The sequence below is a fragment of the Hyperoodon ampullatus genome (assembly GCF_949752795.1).
Source record: "Hyperoodon ampullatus genome assembly, chromosome: 19".
NCBI classification, from domain to species: Eukaryota; Metazoa; Chordata; class Mammalia; order Artiodactyla; family Ziphiidae; genus Hyperoodon; species Hyperoodon ampullatus.
This window is the reverse complement of record NC_136932.1, coordinates 29,327,347-29,351,605: the sequence shown is the minus strand read 5'-3', so window position 1 is coordinate 29,351,605 and position 24,259 is coordinate 29,327,347. Positions and strand designations below refer to the sequence as shown.

Genomic DNA, 24,259 nt, shown 5'->3' with positions numbered 1-24,259 from the left:
GGGTTGCTACAGATGAGAGACAGTCTTCATAGTGACTGGATCATGCATATAGGATTTCCTCCATTTCATTGTTCAAGACATTAGGACCGCTTACGTAGCCTGTTGGGCTTCTTAGAACTAGCCTGCAGTTCTTTAAAAGTTTCAAGAGAAGCCAGAAATCCAAATTGCTCTGTGAAATAGCCACATTTTAAAAGTAGCAAACCAATTCAACTTTTAAACTCTGCTGGCCAACAACATGGGCCACACAAAACACACCAGTTTGTAACCTCTGATGTATACTGTATAATGCTTTTGTTCTCATCTTCTCATATGATCCTCAGACTAGGCAGCAGATACTATTATTCGCTTCATTTTACAGATGGAGAAACTGAGGCACAGAGCAGTTTAGTAGCTTGTCCAAAGTTTGAGCATCACAGCTGGAACTTGAGGTTTTTACAGTGTGCTTTTTTATCCTCATTACAAATGCATCCTTTTAGAAAGAACCTTTTCTTATCCTAAAGATAATACATATTACAAAATACAATAAAGTACAGAAAGGTCAAAACAAAGAAAAAACGACCACTAGTCCCAACATGCCAACATAAGCACTATTACTTAGTGTATTTCTTTACAGAAAAAATAATTTCCCTATTCATTCAATCAGAGGTACCGGCTGTATAGGTTAGGATCTGTGCTAGGTGCTGGGGATATTACAGTGAACAGCCATAGTTCCTGCCCTCAGAAGGCTTACAATCTAGTTCTTGTTCTTTGTTCCATTCATTGCCAACCTAGATGTGAATATCCAACGGGGCTTCTTCAAGAAGCCAAAGAGTAAATAAGCGGATAGTGCATGTCAGGTGGGCCCAAGGCCCCCAGCTGCCCAGTCCCACTTGGGCTTCCTCCCTAGAAACGAAACGAGGAGAGGATTGGACTCCTAGTGAAGGAGTTAAGATGCAGAAAGGGATAGGACTTGAGAGTACTATCAAACTCTCAATTCAAGTGGCCGAGGACCTCGGTCTCGGCCCTCTCGTCCTCAAGGAAAGGGGTCGGGAGGGGGCAAGTGGTACGTGGCGTCCAGAAAGATGACGAGGGTCCACAGGAAGAGGCGGTCCACCACCATGGCCACAAACTGCCAGTCCTCCTTCAACTGGGGGTAGGAAGATTAAACTGTTCCTGGGCTCCAGACAACCAGGGAAGGCGGCCTCAAGGCCCTGTACCGCACCCAGGTCCTAATACCACAGCTTTGAGACAAGGGCGGGACCGCAGAATAGCAGAGAGCGAAACTGCGGGCGACGGATGTGAGTAAAGAACAAGTGGGAAGCCAGGGGGCGGGACCAAGTGAGGCAAACTTCCAATCAGAAAAAAAAATCGAGTTCTGGGGGCGGAGCCTAAGTTTGCCGGTGGAGCCAAGGCCACCCAGGCCTTGCCTTAGCCCACCCTCTTTGGAGTCACAGCTTCGTGGTCCTCCTGTTCCCGCAGCTGTTGAGCGGTGTAGCTGATTGAAGAAACGACCTCCCGTAGGTCCGGAGGCAGGCACACAGCCCGGCTTGGACCATCGATAAATGGCCGCAGGTCCGGGGCAGACAGTTCAGGCTGGAACGTGGAAGAGGCGAGTCTGTTTGGCCACGACCGGGGCACAAAGACGGCCTGCGTGGGTGCTCTAGGCCCCGCCCCAACTCCCTCCTCCAACGCCCATCCAGGTTTCCAAACGTGAGAGAGCCCTTCAGGTTCTCTTCAACAGCGGCGACCTCTCTAGCCTTCCGCAATTCCTCCTATTCCCTTACGCTTTAGTTTCCACCTCCCCGCACAGTGGGCAACAGAGGGGTACTACAACTCCCATGATGCTCAACCACGACATCCTCTGAGAGCTTAGGACGCCTGCCTCCGCACAGTCTTCTGGGAACTGTAGTTCGCCCTCTCCCTTCTACGTGGGCCATGGGGAGTAGATACTACCTGTTGGGTTTGGGGAAGAGAAAATCATGTGGTGGCTTGCGGATGAAATATTCATCTGTTCCCCGACCCCAGCCACTTCCTGGAGAATCCCTGAGAGGTATAGGAGGTGGCTCCGGTATCTGGTCTCTCTCAGGTTTGGGTCTCTTCAGACCCAGATACGGAGGGAGTTTGTGGATAAAGATCTGCAGAGTAGAAGAAGAGGCGTGTTGGAGGGGGCTCTTATGCTTTCAGACCAGAAGGGAAGCCGCCAACCACCCCCACGGCACGTGCCCATTCCTGCGCATGCGTGCATGCATCCCACAGATGAAATGCAACTACACAGCCCAAGAGTCCTTAAGGGGGTTAGGAGGCATCCTGACTGGAAAGAAAAGTTCTGAGGGCTTCCACCCTGATAGTACCTAACCCTGAGAATGCTTCCTTGGGACCCACGATGGGCAGTATTGATGAAGAGAGTCTGGGATCTATGCAATCTTAATGATGGGAAGATAAAATTAATTGGGCAACATTTCAACACCCAAAGACCTTGGCACTTTGACACTCTACCAGGAGTTGTAGTTCTCCCTCAGGTCTGTGAAAGGGAAGGTTGAAAGTTGGTGGGAGTGAGGAGCGATACCTGGACAAAAAGCCAAATACTGGGATTGAGAGTTAACACAGGTTGGAGAGGAGATCTTCTTACCTGACGGACCCAAAGGGGCATTTGGTGGGTGTGGGGTGAGCGATGGTGCAGGTTGAGGACTACGATGTTAAGGATGACTGAGAAGGTGACGAGGACCATGGTAAACATGAGGTATTTGATAATGACGGGGACAGACAGGGAGGTCTCAGGCACTTTGTCTGCCAGCAGCAGCAGGAACACAGTAAGGGTCAGCAGGGCAAAGATCGAGAGCCCTATCTGCTCTACTTGGGGGACAGAGGGGAAGGCGGAAGGATTAGGCTTTGCCAGAAAGCAATATCCCTGGCATAATCAGTGACCGTGTTTCCAGCCCACTCAAGGACAGGCTTTTGGAAGGGCCAACTGCATGCAAATAACTCCTACATTTATACCTCCAACCTGGACTGATTCCCCTAAATTCCACACTTGTATCCACCTGCCTACTTAACCTCTCCATTTGGGTGTCCAATAGACATCTCGAACTTAACATGTCCAAAACTTAATTCCCTCACCACCGACTCCCCACACAGTCTTCCTCAGGTCATAAATGACAACTCGATCTTTCCTGTGGCTCAGGCCAAATCCCTTGGAGTCATTCTCAGCTCTCCTCTCTCTCATCCCATATCCAATCCATACCAAACCCTATTGGCTCTACCTTCAACATATATCCTGAAACTGATGACTTATCCCATGTACCACTACCATCCTGGTACAAGCCACCATTACCTCAGATCTGAGTTATTACAAAGGCCTCCTCTTTGCTTCATCCTTTGCCCCCCTGCTGACTGTTCTCAGCAGAGCAGCCACATTGATCCCGTTAAAATGTAAATCAGATCAACCAAGAGCACCAAACACAGCCCAGAATGGGGGAGGCAAGTTTGCATACATCTGGTCGTGACCCAAGAGACCAGATGAGGAAAACTGAAGCCTGGGCTCTTTCTCACAGGCTGGGGAAATCAGGCATTGGGTGCCCATCCCTACATCTTACCTCCTCCCTAGAGGGTGGCTTCTGAGCCACCGTAAAAGGAACTAAGTTCTCTGTGCTCTGGGGGAGCTTTAAGATGCTGGGGGTGGGTGACAGGGAAAGGAAAATTGCTCTAAGCTCTAAAGCACTGCTCTCCAATAGCATTTTTCATGATGATGGAAATGTTCTAAATCTGTGCCGTCCAATGCAGTAGCCACTAGCTCCATGTGGCTACTGAGCACTTAGAAGATCGTGGCTACTGAGCACTTAGATGATCATGGCACTGAGGAAGAGAATTTCTTTTTTTTTCTGGCCAAGCCATGAAACTTGCGGGGTCTGAATTCCCTGACCAGGGATTGAACCACCACCACATCAGTGAAAGCGCCACGTCCCAACAACTGGACTGCCAGGGAACAGAATTGGATGTCAGGGAAATTCTCTTCCCTGAGGAAGAGAAGTTTTAGCTTTTTAACTTAATTTTTAATAGAATTAATTTTCCTTAATTTTAAGTAATTTACATTCTAATAGGCCTTTGGCTAGTGGCTACTGTAATTGACAGTGCAGCTCTAGGGCCTTGGGGATAACGGATTTAGCTAGAGAGCGATGGAGGGAAAGCAGGGATAGTTTCGGTCCTCATCAGGCCCTGTGGGATGGGGCTGGGTTGGATGTCCTCCAAAGTCCACAGAACACTTCTCTTGTCTCTTTATTCCTCATGCTTACCTGTCCCCTCTTTTTCTATGTTTCTCACCACACACTGATATCCCCACTCCTTGATGGTCTCCGGTGAGTTGTTGGATGTTGGAAGCCATCCTGGAGCCATTGCACCATGACAAAGTCATGAAGCAACGGAAGGCGAAACTGCAAGGCAGCGCCGTGCCAGGAAGGTGGACTACAGCTCTGTTGTTATGTTTTATGATAATAAATTTAAATATAGGGGCAATTTTGGGGGGATGTTGCTCCACGTGAAAGAAAAATTCCTCTAGGACTCCCCCTCCTGAAACTACCACAGAATGGGAAGTACCCACTAAAGACCCGGGGAAATGGGTAAAGAATTAAGAGCCTGGAACTAAAGGGATATTTTTATGAAAAACACCCTCTAGTATGGAGTTATGGCCATGGGCTGGAGTTCCTGATGACATAGGAAATTTATGGTTCTATTATAAAGGAAGATTAATTATAGAAAAGCAAATGCCTAGAGCAGAATTAGTTGCTAGGATAGGGAGAAAGCACTGTCTCAGTTGAAGGAAACAACGAGAAAGGGCATGCAGGGTACATTGTAAATATTTTCGTGGAACCATTGTAAAAGGTTGCCCATGCAAGAAGAGAAATAGGAACAAGTAGCTTCAACTTTTACAATTAAAATAATCATATAACTGCTTGGCTTGGTTACTAAGAAATAACCTGTGATTAATGGGAACTTGGGAAATATTTTAATAGGACATCTAGAAACTAGGGCATATTTTAAAAAAAAATCTTTAGAGAACATTTTGAGGTTTGATTGTGCTAAGATTGTTTGGTCACATACCTGGTAATGTAATCAACTACAATATATAAACCTGTGATTGTAAACAATAAAGAAGAGAGAGAAACATGCAATGCTGATACTTTAAGAAGTGTAATAGATTTATTTCCTTCGCCGACGCTATCTATCCCTCGGGTATCCCTTGACTCGCTGGAGCTGGACTCCGGCAGTTGGATGTCGCCCTATGAAGGCGCCTGGGAGACAGAGCTTCGCACTTGTCCCTGTCTGCTGTCTTTGGCGGGCGTCAAAGACCACACGCCCTAGAGAGAGCTTCGCACTTGTCCGTCTGCTGTCTCTGGCGGGCACCAAAGACCACACGCCCTAGAGAGCTTCGCACTTGTCCCTGTCTGCTGTCTCTGGCGGGCGTCAAAGACCACACGCCCTAGAGAGAGCTTCGCACTTGTCCCTGTCTGCTGTCTCTGGCGGGCGTCAAAGACCACATGCCCTAGAGACAGCTTCGCACTTGTCCCTGTCTGCTGTCTCTGGCGGGCGTCAAAGACCACACGCCCTAGAGAGAGCTTCGCACTTGTCCCTGTCTGCTGTCTCTGGCGGGCATCAAAGACCACACGCCCTAGAGAGAGCTTCGCACTTGTCCCTGTCTGCTGTCTCTGGCGGGCGTCAAAGACCACACGCCCTAGCCAGGTGCCTGCTGGTTTTGGGAGGTGTAGACATCTGGCCATAGTTCTGGCAGGCTGGGGGAACGGTATCGGGTGGTACACCCAGGCTTGGCTGCCTGTTCGCTGCGAGGAGGTTAGCAGGTCATTGTAGGGCCCCTGAGCCTTGGCAGAGCAGGAGTTGTGACTGGCTGGGACAGAAGTCCATGGTATGTGCTGCCCTGCATCCTCCTTTCGAGGAACTGTCTCAGATATAAATGACTTTTGGGTCTGACGTGGGCCCCAAACTTGGACAGAGTCAGTTCCTAGAGGGTTCTTGTGGAGGCCTGAGTTGTTATGGAGGCCTCGTCTCTTGGATAAGCCAGAGTCTTGAGTAAGGGCTGGACTCTTATGGGGGCCAGGATCTCGATTAATTCCTGAGTCTTTGTGGAAGTTAGGGTCATGGGTATGTTCTGAGCTCCTGTAAATTCCAGCATCTTGGGTAAGGCCAGGATTCGTATGGAGGTCAGAATCTTGAGTAAGGCCTTGGCTCCTGCAGACTCCAGAATCTTGGGTCAGGCCTGGATTCTTGTAGTCTCCGGAGTCTCGGGTAAGGCTTGAGCCCTTATGGAGGCGAGCGGTTTGCACAAGACCTGGGCTCTTATGGAGATCAGACTCCTGGCAAAGGACTGAGCTCTTGTTGACTGCAGAGTCTTGGGCATGGCATGGACTCTTCTGTGGCCAAGAATCTTGGGTAATGACTGGATTCTTCTGAAGGTCAGAGTCTTGGGAAAGGCTTGGATTCTTGCAGAGGTAAGGGTCTGCGGTAAGGCCTCGAAGTTCGTGGAGGCCTGGATCTTGAGCAAGGCCTGGGTTCTTGGGGAGGCCTGTGTCTCCGGTAAGGCCTGGGGTCCTTTGGAGGACAGAGCATTGGTTGAGACCTAGACTCTCATGAAGTTCTGGGGGTTGGGGCTGGTTTGGGGTTTGGGAAGTGGTGGATAACTGGGGAGGGATGGGGCCCTGGGGAGAGAGGACAGACTGAGGAGACTTGGAGGTTGGGGGAAAGGTGGGGGTTTGTATTAAGGTGGAGGGCTTCTGGTGGTTGCTGTGTTGATGAAGGACAAAGGATCTGGGAAAACAAGAGGCAGAGAAAGAGTGCATGGTGGAGGCATGGTGCATGGTGAGCTCTGGGCACTGGTCGGAGAACGGAAGCAAGGTTGAGAAGGTGCAGCATCCTTGGAGTACACCTGGAATTTGGGGTAGACTGGAGTCTGGGGATCCGTGTTTCTCTTCTCAGACTGGCAAGGATGGGAGCTACGGTGAGCGAAGGTCTTGGACTGTACAAATTTGTCTTTGGCATCATTTGGGATCTTCCATTCCATATTCCCCAACTCCACGTAACCCAGTATGGACCCTGTGGAGGGCTTGGCACTGTCCCCACTACATTGCTTCAGTGTTTGCTCAGCTGTACCAGAGCTCACCAGACCATGCCCCTCTTGGGGCCTGGAGAGGGTACCCAAGTCATTTCTGGAGTACCCAGAGTTCTGAGGGGGACACACATGGAATAAGTTCTGCTTCATGCTGCGGGCATAGTAGACCACATGGCCAGAGGAGAGGCCTTGGTCGAAGGTAGACAAGGTAGAGAGAATAGAATCTAGGATGGGGGTACGGGTGGTGGAAGGGACTGGAGTGGTCGTCAGGGCCATGACCAGTGCTGGGACAGAGGTTGTGGCAGAGATCGGGACAGGGGCTGGTGTAGGGGCTAGGGCAGGAGTAGTAGCAGGGGCAGAAGTTGGGGGAGGGACCAGAGTGTTGGCATGGGTATAGGTCAGATGAGCATGGGTCAGGGTGCAGAGAGAAGTGTGGCCCAGGAATTGGGCTGAGGCATGTGAGGGGGCCTGGGCTTGGGCCTGGGCTGGGGTATGGGCTGAGGTATGCTCCGGGCCATGGACCTGGGCAGGGCTGTGCTCAGGGTTGAGGGCTGGTGAGGGGGTCTGGGCCTGGGGGGTAGTGTGCTCAGGGAGGTGGAATGTGGAGCAAGTCTGGGCCTGAGGTGGGGCGTGCACAGAGGGGTGCTTGTAGGAGAAGGTCTGGGCCTTGGCAGGAGAATGTGCAGGGAGCTGAACTGGGGGGAAGGTCTGGGCCTGGGCTGGGGCCTGGGCTGAGTCATAGTCTGGGGTCTTAGTCTTGCTCTCTTGGGGCAGGCAGAGTGGAACCACGTCCACCTTGCTTCTCCTGCGGAGCTTGGAAGATGTCTCTCACCTGGAGTTAAAGGTGGCTTGGGACTTTAAGGCTGTGAACGGAGGGGCCTCACCAGCTCCCACTACCCCCTCCTTCCACAGTCCCCGTGGAGCCTCCGTGGAAGCCCGAGCCCGTCCACACTGAGGCGGCGTCCAGCAGCACTTAGAAGCCGTCTCATCATCTGTTTCTGGTATCCGGGATTCAAGGTGGTTTGGGTGCCTGTGCAGGAAGCTCGGGCGATGGCGGAAGCGGGGAGAAACTCTTGAACGCAGCTTCTTGGGATCCACGGAGCAGCGCATGCGATGACTGCCTACACAGCTGGCTTGCTTGTCTGCAGGGAAAGGCGAGATGGGACAGGGCCTGGGTTCTTGAGGGGCTGAGAATCAAGGCAGGGATAGAAGAAAGGGGACAGGCCCACATCCCCTGAGCCCACACTGGCGCCCACTTACCTTTGGGGAAAATATGGTTGAAACCTGCCCGCAAGAATCTCTTCAGATGCATCCAGAGCTGAGGGAAGCAAGGGAGCGTGGAGTTTGGGATCAGGGTGAGCCCTGAAATCCAACCCTTGTTCGGCCACACTACAGCAGCCATCCCATCTCAGCCCCTTCTAGACCCCAGGACTCCCCCAACCACACTGCCCAGATCCTGCCCTCACCAGATTCACCACGTTCATCCACACATTGAGCAAGATGATGCTGACCAGGATCAGAAGAATTGAGTCTCCTAGGTCTTGGCATTTCCTGGGTGTGGTGCCAGAGCACGCCTCGGCTAGGTAATGGGTTTGCTCAGCCATGGCCGGGGGTCCCAGGACTGCCTGAGTCCGCTGGCCTCCATATATATAGACTGGGAGACAGACTGGGTCATAATGGGGCAGGTGGTGGTGTCACAGTGAGGGAGGGGGATGAAAAGGAGGGCCAGGCGTGGCATTCCATGGTTCCCCGGGTGAGGTAAGCTGAGCCTGGACAGCCAAACAGGGCCCGGAGGCCGGCACACCTCCCCTCGAGCTGTCAAACATTCGCTCACCGCCCACTGACTCACTTGTTCAAATGTCACGTTCCATCTCTTGGCCCCTCCTGAGACTAGAAAGACCTTGGCCTCAGAGCCCTGCGGAAGGCCTGGCTGGAGTCCAGAGCCTCAGCCTTCTTCATGCCCTTCACTGGCTGTGGAGCTGGACCTGCCCAGATGTGGAACCTCCCAGTTTGGAAGCAGCTTCTTGTATGAGGCTCTTTGGGGACAGGGACAGCTGAGACACAGAGGAGGTGCCAAGAGACCAGTGGTTTGGAGACTGCAGCTGCAGATCTACTTAGTGCATGGTATCAGACCAGGAGGGGCCTGCTGGCAGGACTGTGGCCACTAAACCAACGGGACCCTCAGGCCCAGAAGGGGACACTGGCTTCTTATTGCAGGAAGCCAAAGGCAGGGACCCAAGCTGGCAGAAGGAGTGGCGCTTCCAAGCCACAGACCGCCAATGTTTTCTGGACCATGGCGCTCTTTATTCCTCTCTCCATGCCCTGCCGCTCCCCACCCGCCCCCATTAGCTGCTGGCCAGTTCATTTTCCCAGTCTGGCTTCCGTGCAGAGAGGGCCTCGAGGCCGAGGTGGAAGGTAGCAGCGAGTTGGCCCGCGCTTGGCTTCCTGCACTTGCCGCTTCAACTCCAGGCTGTCATACACCTGGTAGTTGGCATTTCCCCCTGGGTTCCGGCTGAGTGGCATGAAGGTGGGCGTGGGTGGAGGGCGTTCGGTAGCCTGGACGTCGGGCAGAGTCTGGGAGGGGTGGAGGAGCAGCGCTGAGCTGGGATCCGAGGCCCACTGGTAGAGGCCTCGGCCAGCACCGTGAGGGAGGCGGAGGCGGCCAGAGGGTGCCGCACAGGCAGCATCTCTGCCCATTCGGCCGCCCAGCGCCGCACCTCGTGGGGATCCCGGGAGTAGTTCAAGTGTCCCGTGGAGTGGTGCGGGCTGTGGTTGGGCTGGCTGTGAGCACAGCTGTGGAGGCTCCGTCCGTGGGCCGGTGGGGAGTTGCGCTGCCATGCTTCGGGCCTGTAGCTCTGAGGCACCAGAGCTGATGGAGGCTCAGAACCCTCCAGACCACGCCGCCGCTGATCCCAGGAGTCATACGGGAGATGGCCCCCTGAGGGGTAAGTTCTGTGACCCCAGGGACCCACGAGCTCTTAGGGGGCAGCCGTCGGGTAAGTGATGGAGACGAGGTCCACTGGTCAGCATCCACATTGCCCCAGATGCGGGATGGCGAGCAAGGGGCCCCGAAGGACTGCAGCCCTAGCTCAGACTTGGCCTCCACACGCTTGGACATGCGGTGCAGCTCGGGCGACAGGTAGAGACAGGCTGGTGGCTGGATGGCCAGGATCCCACCCTGTCGACCCCAGAGGCCCACGTTGGAGGGCAGACCCATCTGCCGGTAGAGCCCTCCCCAGCACCCCCACGGGTACTTGGGTTGTGGGAAGGAAAGTTGGTCCTCCTCCTCCAGGTAGGAGTCCGGGTCCTCCCAGTTAAAGGAGGGCATCGGAGGCAGCTGTGACATCCCATGGAGGCGATGCGGCCTACGGAAGCCTGAGCAGCTGGAGGGGAATTTTCTAAATTCTTGGGCCTCCCCTGGTGGCTTCAGGGGTGGCGGCTGCAGCTGCGGCTACGGTTGCGGAGATGGTGGTAGGAGGACGAGGAGTAGCAAGTGGGCCGGGCCATTCTCACTTCCAGAGGGTCCAGGGTGCAGTGGATGTGGATGTCTTGGGCCTTGGCTGGAGGATGTTTGGAGGAACTTTCACAAGCCTGTGAGATTTCATCTGTGGGAGGCGAGAGTCCGTGAGGGCAGGGCAACTGTCAGAAGATTTCAGGGTTGGGAACCTGGGAGCCTGGGTTTCTAGGGCCCTGGGACTGGCGAGGCGGGGTGCCCCCTAGCTGTCTTCTATAGTTACTTTTCTGAATAATACAATACATGGTCTTGTCTAAGGCATTCTGGAGCCCATGCCATATCTGGTGTGGGGTGGGGTGGGGTGGGTGAAAATGAAGGCCAGGCTCTCTACCCTCACCACCACTCCCAGCCAAGACCGTTCCTGCAGACGGAGGTGCAGGCTGCAGCTGGTTCCCACCCTCAGCCATCTTAACCCCTATTGGTGATCCCCAACCATCGCTGACCATAGTTGCCATGCTGATCCCAAAGCTGACAAGAATGACAAGGCCCAGCAACAGGATTAGGAAGTCCTCCGCATTCTGGGTACTTTCTTGGTATTGATGGCAGCACCCCAGGTTGTCATACCAGAGCTGGTGTTCCATGGTGGGCGGGTCCTAGGGCCGCCTGAGCCGTGGGACGCCCCACCCCCCTCAACCCCACCGGCCCTGACCCACACTGCACTCATGCCAGGACCTGGGGACACCCACCAACAGGTGAGGGAGCATGGTCATAATGAGGCCCATTGCAGGGAGTCACAATGCGGAGTTGTCCAATCTTTCATCCACTCAGCTGGTCCTTTAGGTGGCCGTCTCTGCCCTCGGCTCCCACTACATGGAGCCTAGTCCCCAGAGTTCAGTCTGTCCTTCTGTCTCCATGGGGCCTTGCTTAACTTGATTTGCAAGCAGGGTTGCTACAGATGAGAGACAGTCTTCATAGTGACTGGATCATGCATATAGGATTTCCTCCATTTCATTGTTCAAGACATTAGGACCACTTACGTAGCCTGTTGGGCTTCTTAGAACTAGCCTGCAGTTCTTTAAAAGTTTCAAGAGAAGCCAGAAATCCAAATTGCTCTGTGAAATAGCCACATTTTAAAAGTAGCAAACCAATTCAACTTTTAAACTCTGCTGGCCAACAACATGGGCCACACAAAACACACCAGTTTGTAACCTCTGATGTATACTGTATAATGCTTTTGTTCTCATCTTCTCATATGATCCTCAGACTAGGCAGCAGATACTATTATTCGCTTCATTTTACAGATGGAGAAACTGAGGCACAGAGCAGTTTAGTAGCTTGTCCAAAGTTTGAGCATCACAGCTGGAACTTGAGGTTTTTACAGTGTGCTTTTTTATCCTCATTACAAATGCATCCTTTTAGAAAGAACCTTTTCTTATCCTAAAGATAATACATATTACAAAATACAATAAAGTACAGAAAGGTCAAAACAAAGAAAAAACGACCACTAGTCCCAACATGCCAACATAAGCACTATTACTTAGTGTATTTCTTTACAGAAAAAATAATTTCCCTATTCATTCAATCAGAGGTACCGGCTGTATAGGTTAGGATCTGTGCTAGGTGCTGGGGATATTACAGTGAACAGCCATAGTTCCTGCCCTCAGAAGGCTTACAATCTAGTTCTTGTTCTTTGTTCCATTCATTGCCAACCTAGATGTGAATATCCAACGGGGCTTCTTCAAGAAGCCAAAGAGTAAATAAGCGGATAGTGCATGTCAGGTGGGCCCAAGGCCCCCAGCTGCCCAGTCCCACTTGGGCTTCCTCCCTAGAAACGAAACGAGGAGAGGATTGGACTCCTAGTGAAGGAGTTAAGATGCAGAAAGGGATAGGACTTGAGAGTACTATCAAACTCTCAATTCAAGTGGCCGAGGACCTCGGTCTCGGCCCTCTCGTCCTCAAGGAAAGGGGTCGGGAGGGGGCAAGTGGTACGTGGCGTCCAGAAAGATGACGAGGGTCCACAGGAAGAGGCGGTCCACCACCATGGCCACAAACTGCCAGTCCTCCTTCAACTGGGGGTAGGAAGATTAAACTGTTCCTGGGCTCCAGACAACCAGGGAAGGCGGCCTCAAGGCCCTGTACCGCACCCAGGTCCTAATACCACAGCTTTGAGACAAGGGCGGGACCGCAGAATAGCAGAGAGCGAAACTGCGGGCGACGGATGTGAGTAAAGAACAAGTGGGAAGCCAGGGGGCGGGACCAAGTGAGGCAAACTTCCAATCAGAAAAAAAAATCGAGTTCTGGGGGCGGAGCCTAAGTTTGCCGGTGGAGCCAAGGCCACCCAGGCCTTGCCTTAGCCCACCCTCTTTGGAGTCACAGCTTCGTGGTCCTCCTGTTCCCGCAGCTGTTGAGCGGTGTAGCTGATTGAAGAAACGACCTCCCGTAGGTCGGGAGGCAGGCACACAGCCCGGCTTGGACCATCGATAAATGGCCGCAGGTCCGGGGCAGACAGTTCAGGCTGGAACGTGGAAGAGGCGAGTCTGTTTGGCCACGACCGGGGCACAAAGACGGCCTGCGTGGGTGCTCTAGGCCCCGCCCCAACTCCCTCCTCCAACGCCCATCCAGGTTTCCAAACGTGAGAGAGCCCTTCAGGTTCTCTTCAACAGCGGCGACCTCTCTAGCCTTCCGCAATTCCTCCTATTCCCTTACGCTTTAGTTTCCACCTCCCCGCACAGTGGGCAACAGAAGGGGGACTACAACTCCCATGATGCTCAACCACGACATCCTCTGAGAGCTTAGGACGCCTGCCTCCGCACAGTCTTCTGGGAACTGTAGTTCGCCCTCTCCCTTCTACGTGGGCCATGGGGAGTAGATACTACCTGTTGGGTTTGGGGAAGAGAAAATCATGTGGTGGCTTGCGGATGAAATATTCATCTGTTCCCCGACCCCAGCCACTTCCTGGAGAATCCCTGAGAGGTATAGGAGGTGGCTCCGGTATCTGGTCTCTCTCAGGTTTGGGTCTCTTCAGACCCAGATACGGAGGGAGTTTGTGGATAAAGATCTGCAGAGTAGAAGAAGAGGCGTGTTGGAGGGGGCTCTTATGCTTTCAGACCAGAAGGGAAGCCGCCAACCACCCCCACGGCACGTGCCCATTCCTGCGCATGCGTGTATGCATCCCACAGATGAAATGCAACTACACAGCCCAAGAGTCCTTAAGGGGGTTAGGAGGCATCCTGACTGGAAAGAAAAGTTCTGAGGGCTTCCACCCTGATAGTACCTAACCCTGAGAATGCTTCCTTGGGACCCACGATGGGCAGTATTGATGAAGAGAGTCTGGGATCTACGCAATGTTAATGATGGGAAGATAAAATTAATTGGGCAACATTTCAACACCCAAAGACCTTGGCACTTTGACACTCTACCAGGAGTTGTAGTTCTCCCTCAGGTCTGTGAAAGGGAAGGTTGAAAGTTGGTGGGAGTGAGGAGCGATACCTGGACAAAAAGCCAAATACTGGGATTGAGAGTTAACACAGGTTGGAGAGGAGATCTTCTTACCTGACGGACCCAAAGGGGCATTTGGTGGGTGTGGGGTGAGCGATGGTGCAGGTTGAGGACTACGATGTTAAGGATGACTGAGAAGGTGACGAGGACCATGGTAAACATGAGGTATTTGATGATGACGGGGACAGACAGGGAGGTCTCAGGCACTTTGTCTGCCAGCAGCAGCAGGGACACAGTAAGGGTCAGCAGGGCAAAGATCGAGAGCCCTATCTGCTCTACTTGGGGGACAGAGGGGAAGGCGGAAGGATTAGGCTTTGCCAGAAAGCAATCTCCCTGGCATAATCAGTGACCGTGTTTCCAGCCCACTCAAGGACAGGCTTTTGGAAGGGCCAACTGCATGCAACTAACTCCTACATTTATACCTCCAACCTGGACTGATTCCCCTAAATTCCACACTTGTATCCACCTGCCTACTTAACCTCTCCATTTGGGTGTCCAATAGACATCTCGAACTTAACATGTCCAAAACATAATTCCCTCACCACCGACTCCCCACACAGTCTTCCTCAGGTCATAAATGACAACTCGATCTTTCCTGTGGCTCAGGCCAAATCCCTTGGAGTCATTCTCAGCTCTCCTCTCTCTCATCCCATATCCAATCCATACCAAACCCTATTGGCTCTACCTTCAACATATATCCTGAAACTGATGACCTATCCCATCTACCACTACCATCCTGGTACAAGCCACCATTACCTCAGATCTGAGTTATTACAAAGGCCTCCTCTTTGCTTCATCCTTTGCCCCCCATGCTGACTGTTCTCAACAGAGCAGCCACATTGATCCCATTAAAATGTAAATCAGATCAAGAGCCCCAAACACAGCCCAGAATGGGGGAGGCAAGTTTGCATACATCTGGTCATGACCCAAGAGACCAGATGAGGAAAACTGAAGCCTGGGCTCTTTCTCACAGGCTGGGGAAATCAGGCATTGGGTGCCCATCCCTACATCTTACCTCCTCCCCAGAGGGTGGCTTCTGAGCCACCCTAAAAAGAACTAAGTTCTCTGCGCTCTGGGGGAGCTTTAAGATGCTGGGGGTGGGTGACAGGGAAAGGAAAATTGCTCTAAGCTCTAAAGCACTGCTCTCCAATAGCATTTTTCATGATGATGGAAATGTTCTAAATCTGTGCCATCCAATGCGGTAGCCACTAGCTCCATGTGGCTACTGAGCACTTAGAAGATCATGGCACTGAGGAAGAGAATTTCTTTTTTTTTTTCTGGCCAAGCCATGAAGCTTGCGGGGTCTGAATTCCCTGACCAGGGATTGAACCACCGCCACATCAGTGAAAGCGCCACGTCCCAACAACTGGACTGCCAGGGAACAGAATTGGATGTCAGGGAAATTCTCTTCCCTGAGGAAGAGAAGTTTTAGCTTTTTAACTTAATTTTTAATAGAATTAATTTTCCTTAATTTTAAGTAATTTACATTCTAATAGGCCTTTGGCTAGTGGCTACTGTAATTGACAGTGCAGCTCTAGGGCCTTGGGGATAACGGATTTAGCTAGAGAGCGATGGAGGGAAAGCAGGGATAGTTTCGGTCCTCATCAGGCCCTGTGGGATGGGGCTGGGTTGGATGTCCTCCAAAGTCCACAGAACACTTCTCTTGTCTCTTTATTCCTCATGCTTACCTGTCCCCTCTTTTTCTATGTTTCTCACCACACACTGATATCCCCACTCCTTGATGGTCTCCGGTGAGTTGTTGGATGTTGGAAGCCATCCTGGAGCCATTGCACCATGACAAAGTCATGAAGCAACGGAAGGCGAAACTGCAAGGCAGCGCCGTGCCAGGAAGGTGGACTACAGCTCTGTTGTTATGTTTTATGATAATAAATTTAAATATAGGGGCAATTTTGGGGGGATGTTGCTCCACGTGAAAGAAAAATTCCTCTAGGACTCCCCCTCCTGAAACTACCACAGAATGGGAAGTACCCACTAAAGACCCGGGGAAATGGGTAAAGAATTAAGAGCCTGGAACTAAAGGGATATTTTTATGAAAAACACCCTCTAGTATGGAGTTATGGCCATGGGCTGGAGTTCCTGATGACATAGGAAATTTATGGTTCTATTATAAAGGAAGATTAATTATAGAAAAGCAAATGCCTAGAGCAGAATTAGTTGCTAGGATAGGGAGAAAGCACTGTCTCAGTTGAAGGAAACAACGAGAAAGGGCATGCAGGGTACATTGTAAATATTTTCGTGGAACCATTGTAAAAGGTTGCCCATGCAAGAAGAGAAATAGGAACAAGTAGCTTCAACTTTTACAATTAAAATAATCATATAACTGCTTGGCTTGGTTACTAAGAAATAACCTGTGATTAATGGGAACTTGGGAAATATTTTAATAGGACATCTAGAAACTAGGGCATATTTAAAAAAAAAATCTTTAGAGAACATTTTGAGGTTTGATTGTGCTAAGATTGTTTGGTCACATACCTGGTAATGTAATCAACTACAATATATAAACCTGTGATTGTAAACAATAAAGAAGAGAGAGAAACATGCAATGCTGATACTTTAAGAAGTGTAATAGATTTATTTCCTTCGCCGACGCTATCTATCCCTCGGGTATCCCTTGACTCGCTGGAGCTGGACTCCGGCAGTTGGATGTCGCCCTATGAAGGCGCCTGGGAGACAGAGCTTCGCACTTGTCCCTGTCTGCTGTCTCTGGCGGGCGTCAAAGACCAAACGCCCTAGAGAGAGCTTCACACTTGTCCCTGTCTGCTGTCTCTGGCGGGCGTCAAAGACCACATGCCCTAGAGAGAGCTTCGCACTTGTCCCTGTCTGCTGTCTCTGGCGGGCGTCAAAGACCACACGCCCTAGAGAGAGCTTCGCACTTGTCCCTGTCTGCTGTCTCTGGCGGGCATCAAAGACCACACGCCCTAGAGAGAGCTTCGCACTTGTCCCTGTCTGCTGTCTCTGGCGGGCGTCAAAGACCACACGCCCTAGCCAGGTGCCTGCTGGTTTTGGGAGGTGTAGACATCTGGCCATAGTTCTGGCAGGCTGGGGGAACGGTATCGGGTGGTACACCCAGGCTTGGCTGCCTGTTCGCTGCGAGGAGGTTAGCAGGTCATTGTAGGGCCCCTGAGCCTTGGCAGAGCAGGAGTTGTGACTGGCTGGGACAGAAGTCCATGGTATGTGCTGCCCTGCATCCTCCTTTCGAGGAACTGTCTCAGATATAAATGACTTTTGGGTCTGACGTGGGCCCCAAACTTGGACAGAGTCAGTTCCTAGAGGGTTCTTGTGGAGGCCTGAGTTGTTATGGAGGCCTCGTCTCTTGGATAAGCCAGAGTCTTGAGTAAGGGCTGGACTCTTATGGGGGCCAGGATCTCGATTAATTCCTGAGTCTTTGTGGAAGTTAGGGTCATGGGTATGTTCTGAGCTCCTGTAAATTCCAGCATCTTGGGTAAGGCCAGGATTCGTATGGAGGTCAGAATCTTGAGTAAGGCCTTGGCTCCTGCAGACTCCAGAATCTTGGGTCAGGCCTGGATTCTTGTAGTCTCCGGAGTCTCGGGTAAGGCTTGAGCCCTTATGGAGGTGAGCGGTTTGCACAAGACCTGGGCTCTTATGGAGATCAGACTCCTGGCAAAGGACTGAGCTCTTGTTGACTGCAGAGTCTTGGGCATGGCATGGACTCTTCTGTGGCCAAGAATCTTGGGTAATGACTGGATTCTTCTGAAGGTCAGAGTCTTGGGAAAGGCTTGGATTCTTGCAGAGGTAAGGGTCTGCGGTAAGGCCTCGAAGTTCGTGGAGGCCTGGATCTTGAGCAAGGCCTGGGTTCTTGGGGAGGCCTGTGTCTCCGGTAAGGCCTGGGGTCCTTTGGAGGACAGAACATTGGTTGAGACCTAGACTCTCATGAAGTTCTGGGGGTTGGGGCTGGTTTGGGGTTTGGGAAGTGGTGGATAACTGGGGAGGGATGGGGCCCTGGGGAGAGAGGACAGACTGAGGAGACTTGGAGGTTGGGGGAAAGGTGGGGGTTTGTATTAAGGTGGAGGGCTTCTGGTGGTTGCTGTGTTGATGAAGGACAAAGGATCTGGGAAAACAAGAGGCAGAGAAAGAGTGCATGGTGGAGGCATGGTGCATGGTGAGCTCTGGGCACTGGTCGGAGAACGGAAGCAAGGTTGAGAAGGTGCAGCATCCTTGGAGTACACCTGGAATTTGGGGTAGACTGGAGTCTGGGGATCCGTGTTTCTCTTCTCAGACTGGCAAGGATGGGAGCTACGGTGAGCGAAGGTCTTGGACTGTACAAATTTGTCTTTGGCATCATTTGGGATCTTCCATTCCATATTCCCCAACTCCACGTAACCCAGTATGGACCCTGTGGAGGGCTTGGCACTGTCCCCACTACATTGCTTCAGTGTTTGCTCAGCTGTACCAGAGCTCACCAGACCATGCCCCTCTTGGGGCCTGGAGAGGGTACCCAAGTCATTTCTGGAGTACCCAGAGTTCTGAGGGGGACACACATGGAATAAGTTCTGCTTCATGCTGCGGGCATAGTAGACCACATGGCCAGAGGAGAGGCCTTGGTCGAAGGTAGACAAGGTAGAGAGAATAGAATCTAGGATGGGGGTACGGGTGGTGGAAGGGACTGGAGTGGTCGTCAGGGCCATGACCAGTGCTGGGACAGAGGTTGTGGCAGAGATCGGGACAGGGGCTGGTGTAGGGGCTAGGGCAGGAGTAGTAGCAGGGGCAGAAGTTGGGGGAGGGACCAGAGTGTTGGCATGGGTATAGGTCAGATGAGCATGGGTCAGGGTGCAGAGAGAAGTGTGGCCCAGGAATTGGGCTGAGGCATGTGAGGGGGCCTGGGCTTGGGCCTGGGCTGGGGTATGGGCTGAGGTATGCTCCGGGCCATGGACCTGGGCAGGGCTGTGCTCAGGGTTGAGGGCTGGTGAGGGGGTCTGGGCCTGGGGGGTAGTGTGCTCAGGGAGGTGGAATGTGGAGCAAGTCTGGGCCTGAGGTGGGGCGTGCACAGAGGGGTGCTTGTAGGAGAAGGTCTGGGCCTTGGCAGGAGAATGTGCAGGGAGCTGAACTGGGGGGAAGGTCTGGGCCCGGGCTGGGGCCTGGGCTGAGTCATAGTCTGGGGTCTTAGTCTTGCTCTCTTGGGGCAGGCAGAGTGGAACCACGTCCACCTTGCTTCTCCTGCGGAGCTTGGAAGATGTCTCTCACCTGGAGTTAAAGGTGGCTTGGGACTTTAAGGCTGTGAACGGAGGGGCCTCACCAGCTCCCACTACCCCCTCCTTCCACAGTCCCCGTGGAGCCTCCGTGGAAGCCCGAGCCCGTCCACACTGAGGCGGCGTCCAGCAGCACTTAGAAGCCGTCTCATCATCTGTTTCTGGTATCCGGGATTCAAGGTGGTTTGGGTGCCTGTGCAGGAAGCTCGGGCGATGGCGGAAGCGGGGAGAAACTCTTGAACGCAGCTTCTTGGGATCCACGGAGCAGCGCATGCGATGACTGCCTACACAGCTGGCTTGCTTGTCTGCAGGGAAAGGCGAGATGGGACAGGGCCTGGGTTCTTGAGGGGCTGAGAATCAAGGCAGGGATAGAAGAAAGGGGACAGGCCCACATCCCCTGAGCCCACACTGGCGCCCACTTACCTTTGGGGAAAATATGGTTGAAACCTGCCCGCAAGAATCTCTTCAGATGCATCCAGAGCTGAGGGAAGCAAGGGAGCGTGGAGTTTGGGATCAGGGTGAGCCCTGAAATCCAACCCTTGTTCGGCCACACTACAGCAGCCATCCCATCTCAGCCCCTTCTAGACCCCAGGACTCCCCCAACCACACTGCCCAGATCCTGCCCTCACCAGATTCACCACGTTCATCCACACATTGAGCAAGATGATGCTGACCAGGATCAGAAGAATTGAGTCTCCTAGGTCTTGGCATTTCCTGGGTGTGGTGCCAGAGCACGCCTCGGCTAGGTAATGGGTTTGCTCAGCCATGGCCGGGGGTCCCAGGACTGCCTGAGTCCGCTGGCCTCCATATATATAGACTGGGAGACAGACTGGGTCATAATGGGGCAGGTGGTGGCGTCACAGTGAGGGAGGGGGATGAAAAGGAGGGCCAGGCGTGGCATTCCATGGTTCCCCGGGTGAGGTAAGCTGAGCCTGGACAGCCAAACAGGGCCCGGAGGCCGGCACACCTCCCCTCGAGCTGTCAAACATTCGCTCACCGCCCACTGACTCACTTGTTCAAATGTCACGTTCCATCTCTTGGCCCCTCCTGAGACTAGAAAGACCTTGGCCTCAGAGCCCTGCGGAAGGCCTGGCTGGAGTCCAGAGCCTCAGCCTTCTTCATGCCCTTCACTGGCTGTGGAGCTGGACCTGCCCAGATGTGGAACCTCCCAGTTTGGAAGCAGCTTCTTGTATGAGGCTCTTTGGGGACAGGGACAGCTGAGACACAGAGGAGGTGCCAAGAGACCAGTGGTTTGGAGACTGCAGCTGCAGATCTACTTAGTGCATGGTATCAGACCAGGAGGGGCCTGCTGGCAGGACTGTGGCCACTAAACCAACGGGACCCTCAGGCCCAGAAGGGGACACTGGCTTCTTATTGCAGGAAGCCAAAGGCAGGGACCCAAGCTGGCAGAAGGAGTGGCGCTTCCAAGCCACAGACCGCCAATGTTTTCTGGACCATGGCGCTCTTTATTCCTCTCTCCATGCCCTGCCGCTCCCCACCCGCCCCCATTAGCTGCTGGCCAGTTCATTTTCCCAGTCTGGCTTCCGTGCAAAGAGGGCCTCGAGGCCGAGGTGGAAGGTAGCAGCGAGTTGGCCCGCGCTTGGCTTCCTGCACTTGCCGCTTCAACTCCAGGCTGTCATACACCTGGTAGTTGGCATTTCCCCCTGGGTTCCGGCTGAGTGGCATGAAGGTGGGCGTGGGTGGAGGGCGTTCGGTAGCCTGGACGTCGGGCAGAGTCTGGGAGGGGTGGAGGAGCAGCGCTGAGCTGGGATCCGAGGCCCACTGGTAGAGGCCTCGGCCAGCACCGTGAGGGAGGCGGAGGCGGCCAGAGGGTGCCGCACAGGCAGCATCTCTGCCCATTCGGCCGCCCAGCGCCGCACCTCGTGGGGATCCCGGGAGTAGTTCAAGTGTCCCGTGGAGTGGTGCGGGCTGTGGTTGGGCTGGCTGTGAGCACAGCTGTGGAGGCTCCGTCCGTGGGCCGGTGGGGAGTTGCGCTGCCATGCTTCGGGCCTGTAGCTCTGAGGCACCAGAGCTGATGGAGGCTCAGAACCCTCCAGACCACGCCGCCGCTGATCCCAGGAGTCATACGGGAGATGGCCCCCTGAGGGGTAAGTTCTGTGACCCCAGGGACCCACGAGCTCTTAGGGGGCAGCCGTCGGGTAAGTGATGGAGACGAGGTCCACTGGTCAGCATCCACATTGCCCCAGATGCGGGATGGCGAGCAAGGGGCCCCGAAGGACTGCAGCCCTAGCTCAGACTTGGCCTCCACACGCTTGGACATGCGGTGCAGCTCGGGCGACAGGTAGAGACAGGCTGGTGGCTGGATGGCCAGGATCCCACCCTGTCGACCCCAGAGGCCCACGTTGGAGGGCAGACCCATCTGCCGGTAGAGCCCTCCCCAGCACCCCCACGGGTACTTGGGTTGTGGGAAGGAAAGTTGGTCCTCCTCCTCCAGGTAGGAGTCCGGGTCCTCCCAGTTAAAGGGGGGCATCGGAGGCAGCTGTGACATCCCGTGGAGGCGATGCGGCCTACGGAAGCCTGAGCAGCTGGAGGGGAATTTTCTAAATTCTTGGGCCTCCCCTGGTGGCTTCAGGGGTGGCGGCTGCAGCTGCGGCTACGGTTGCGGAGATGGTGGTAGGAGGACGAGGAGTAGCAAGTGGGCCGGGCCATTCTCACTTCCACAGGGTCCAGGGTGCAGTGGATGTGGATGTCTTGGGCCTTGGCTGGAGGATGTTTGGAGGAACTTTCACAAGCCTGTGAGATTTCATCTGTGGGAGGCGAGAGTCCGTGAGGGCAGGGCAACTGTCAGAAGATTTCAGGGTTGGGAACCTGGGAGCCTGGGTTTCTAGGGCCCTGGGAATGGCGAGGCGGGGTGCCCCCTAGCTGTCTTCTATAGTTACTTTTCTGAATAATACAATACATGGTCTTGTCTAAGGCATTCTGGAGCCCATGCCATATCTGGTGTGGGGTGGGGTGGGGTGGGTGAAAATGAAGGCCAGGCTCTCTACCCTCACCACCACTCCCAGCCAAGACCGTTCCTGCAGACGGAGGTGCAGGCTGCAGCTGGTTCCCACCCTCAGCCATCTTCACCCCTACTGGTGATCCCCAACCATCGCTGACCATAGTTGCCATGCTGATCCCAATGCTGACAAGAATGACAAGGCCCAGCAACAGGAGTAGGACGTCCTCCGCATTCTGGGTACTTTCTTGGTATTGATGGGAGCACCCCAGGTTGTCATACCAGAGCTGGTGTTCCATGGTGGGCGGTTCCTAGGGCCGCCTGAGCCGTGGGACGCCCCACCCCCCTCAACCCCACCGGCCCTGACCCACACTGCACTCATGCCAGGACCTGGGGACACCCACCAACAGGTGAGGGAGCATGGTCATAATGAGGCCCATTGCAGGGAGTCACAATGCGGAGTTGTCCAATCTTTCATCCACTCAGCTGGTCCTTTAGGTGGCCGTCTCTGCCCTCGGCTCCCACTACATGGAGCCTAGTCCCCAGAGTTCAGTCTGTCCTTCTGTCTCCATGGGGCCTTGCTTAACTTGATTTGCAAGCAGGGTTGCTACAGATGAGAGACAGTCTTCATAGTGACTGGATCATGCATATAGGATTTCCTCCATTTCATTGTTCAAGACATTAGGACCGCTTACGTAGCCTGTTGGGCTTCTTAGAACTAGCCTGCAGTTCTTTAAAAGTTTCAAGAGAAGCCAGAAATCCAAATTGCTCTGTGAAATAGCCACATTTTAAAAGTAGCAAACCAATTCAACTTTTAAACTCTGCTGGCCAACAACATGGGCCACACAAAACACACCAGTTTGTAACCTCTGATGTATACTGTATAATGCTTTTGTTCTCATCTTCTCATATGATCCTCAGACTAGGCAGCAGATACTATTATTCGCTTCATTTTACAGATGGAGAAACTGAGGCACAGAGCAGTTTAGTAGCTTGTCCAAAGTTTGAGCATCACAGCTGGAACTTGAGGTTTTTACAGTGTGCTTTTTTATCCTCATTACAAATGCATCCTTTTAGAAAGAAACTTTTCTTATCCTAAAGATAATACATATTACAAAATACAATAAAGTACAGAAAGGTCAAAACAAAGAAAAAACGACCACTAGTCCCAACATGCCAACATAAGCACTATTACTTAGTGTATTTCTTTACAGAAAAAATAATTTCCCTATTCATTCAATCAGAGGTACCGGCTGTATAGGTTAGGATCTGTGCTAGGTGCTGGGGATATTACAGTGAACAGCCATAGTTCCTGCCCTCAGAAGGCTTACAATCTAGTTCTTGTTCTTTGTTCCATTCATTGCCAACCTAGATGTGAATATCCAACGGGGCTTCTTCAAGAAGCCAAAGAGTAAATAAGCGGATAGTGCATGTCAGGTGGGCCCAAGGCCCCCTGCTGCCCAGTCCCACTTGGGCTTCCTCCCTAGAAACGAAACGAGGAGAGGATTGGACTCCTAGTGAAGGAGTTAAGATGCAGAAAGGGATAGGACTTGAGAGTACTATCAAACTCTCAATTCAAGTGGCCGAGGACCTCGGTCTCGGCCCTCTCGTCCTCAAGGAAAGGGGTCGGGAGGGGGCAAGTGGTACGTGGCGTCCAGAAAGATGACGAGGGTCCACAGGAAGAGGCGGTCCACCACCATGGCCACAAACTGCCAGTCCTCCTTCAACTGGGGGTAGGAAGATTAAACTGTTCCTGGGCTCCAGACAACCAGGGAAGGCGGCCTCAAGGCCCTGTACCACACCCAGGTCCTAATACCACAGCTTTGAGACAAGGGCGGGCCCGCAGAATAGCAGAGAGCGAAACTGCGGGCGACGGATGTGAGTAAAGAACAAGTGGGAAGCCAGGGGGCGGGACCAAGTGAGGCAAACTTCCAATCAGAAAAAAAAATCGAGTTCTGGGGGCGGAGCCTAAGTTTGCCGGTGGAGCCAAGGCCACCCAGGCCTTGCCTTAGCCCACCCTCTTTGGA

At 53.2% G+C, this 24,259-nt stretch overlaps 3 protein-coding genes and 2 pseudogenes across 5 annotated transcripts in view; all 5 read right to left on the bottom strand.

The window, feature by feature from the left end:
- Window positions 1-24,259, bottom strand: part of LOC307067914 (RAD52 motif-containing protein 1-like) — a gene marked incomplete at both ends in the record, with an annotated part of 285,114 nt that overhangs the window by 187,240 nt on the left and 73,615 nt on the right. The window lies entirely within an intron of this gene.
- LOC307067441 (uncharacterized protein) lies at window positions 1,013-8,203 on the bottom strand (the record flags this gene model as incomplete). Its single annotated transcript, XM_079724895.1, is given in 7 exon segments — window positions 1,013-1,126; window positions 1,432-1,594; window positions 1,933-2,114; window positions 2,609-2,832; window positions 6,473-6,799; window positions 6,802-7,496; window positions 7,926-8,203. Coding segments are annotated over 7 exon segments (1,983 nt in total).
- Window positions 8,215-11,191, bottom strand: LOC307067440 (uncharacterized protein SPEM2-like; annotated as a pseudogene). Its single transcript has 5 exons — window positions 11,051-11,191; window positions 10,831-10,888; window positions 9,430-10,698; window positions 8,560-8,644; window positions 8,215-8,235 (listed from the first exon to the last, which is right to left on the bottom strand). The product of its transcript is annotated as an uncharacterized protein SPEM2-like (transcript).
- LOC307067439 (acetylcholine receptor subunit beta-like) lies at window positions 12,503-19,546 on the bottom strand (the record flags this gene model as incomplete). The annotated part of the gene is made up of 5 exons (XM_079724894.1): window positions 12,503-12,616; window positions 12,922-13,084; window positions 13,424-13,605; window positions 14,100-14,323; window positions 19,321-19,546. 5 exons carry the CDS (start codon window positions 19,544-19,546, stop codon window positions 12,503-12,505), a joined length of 909 nt encoding a protein of 302 aa, XP_079581020.1.
- Window positions 19,558-22,531, bottom strand: LOC307067438 (uncharacterized protein SPEM2-like; annotated as a pseudogene). The gene is made up of 4 exons: window positions 22,288-22,531; window positions 20,773-22,041; window positions 19,903-19,987; window positions 19,558-19,578 (listed from the first exon to the last, which is right to left on the bottom strand). The product of its transcript is annotated as an uncharacterized protein SPEM2-like (transcript).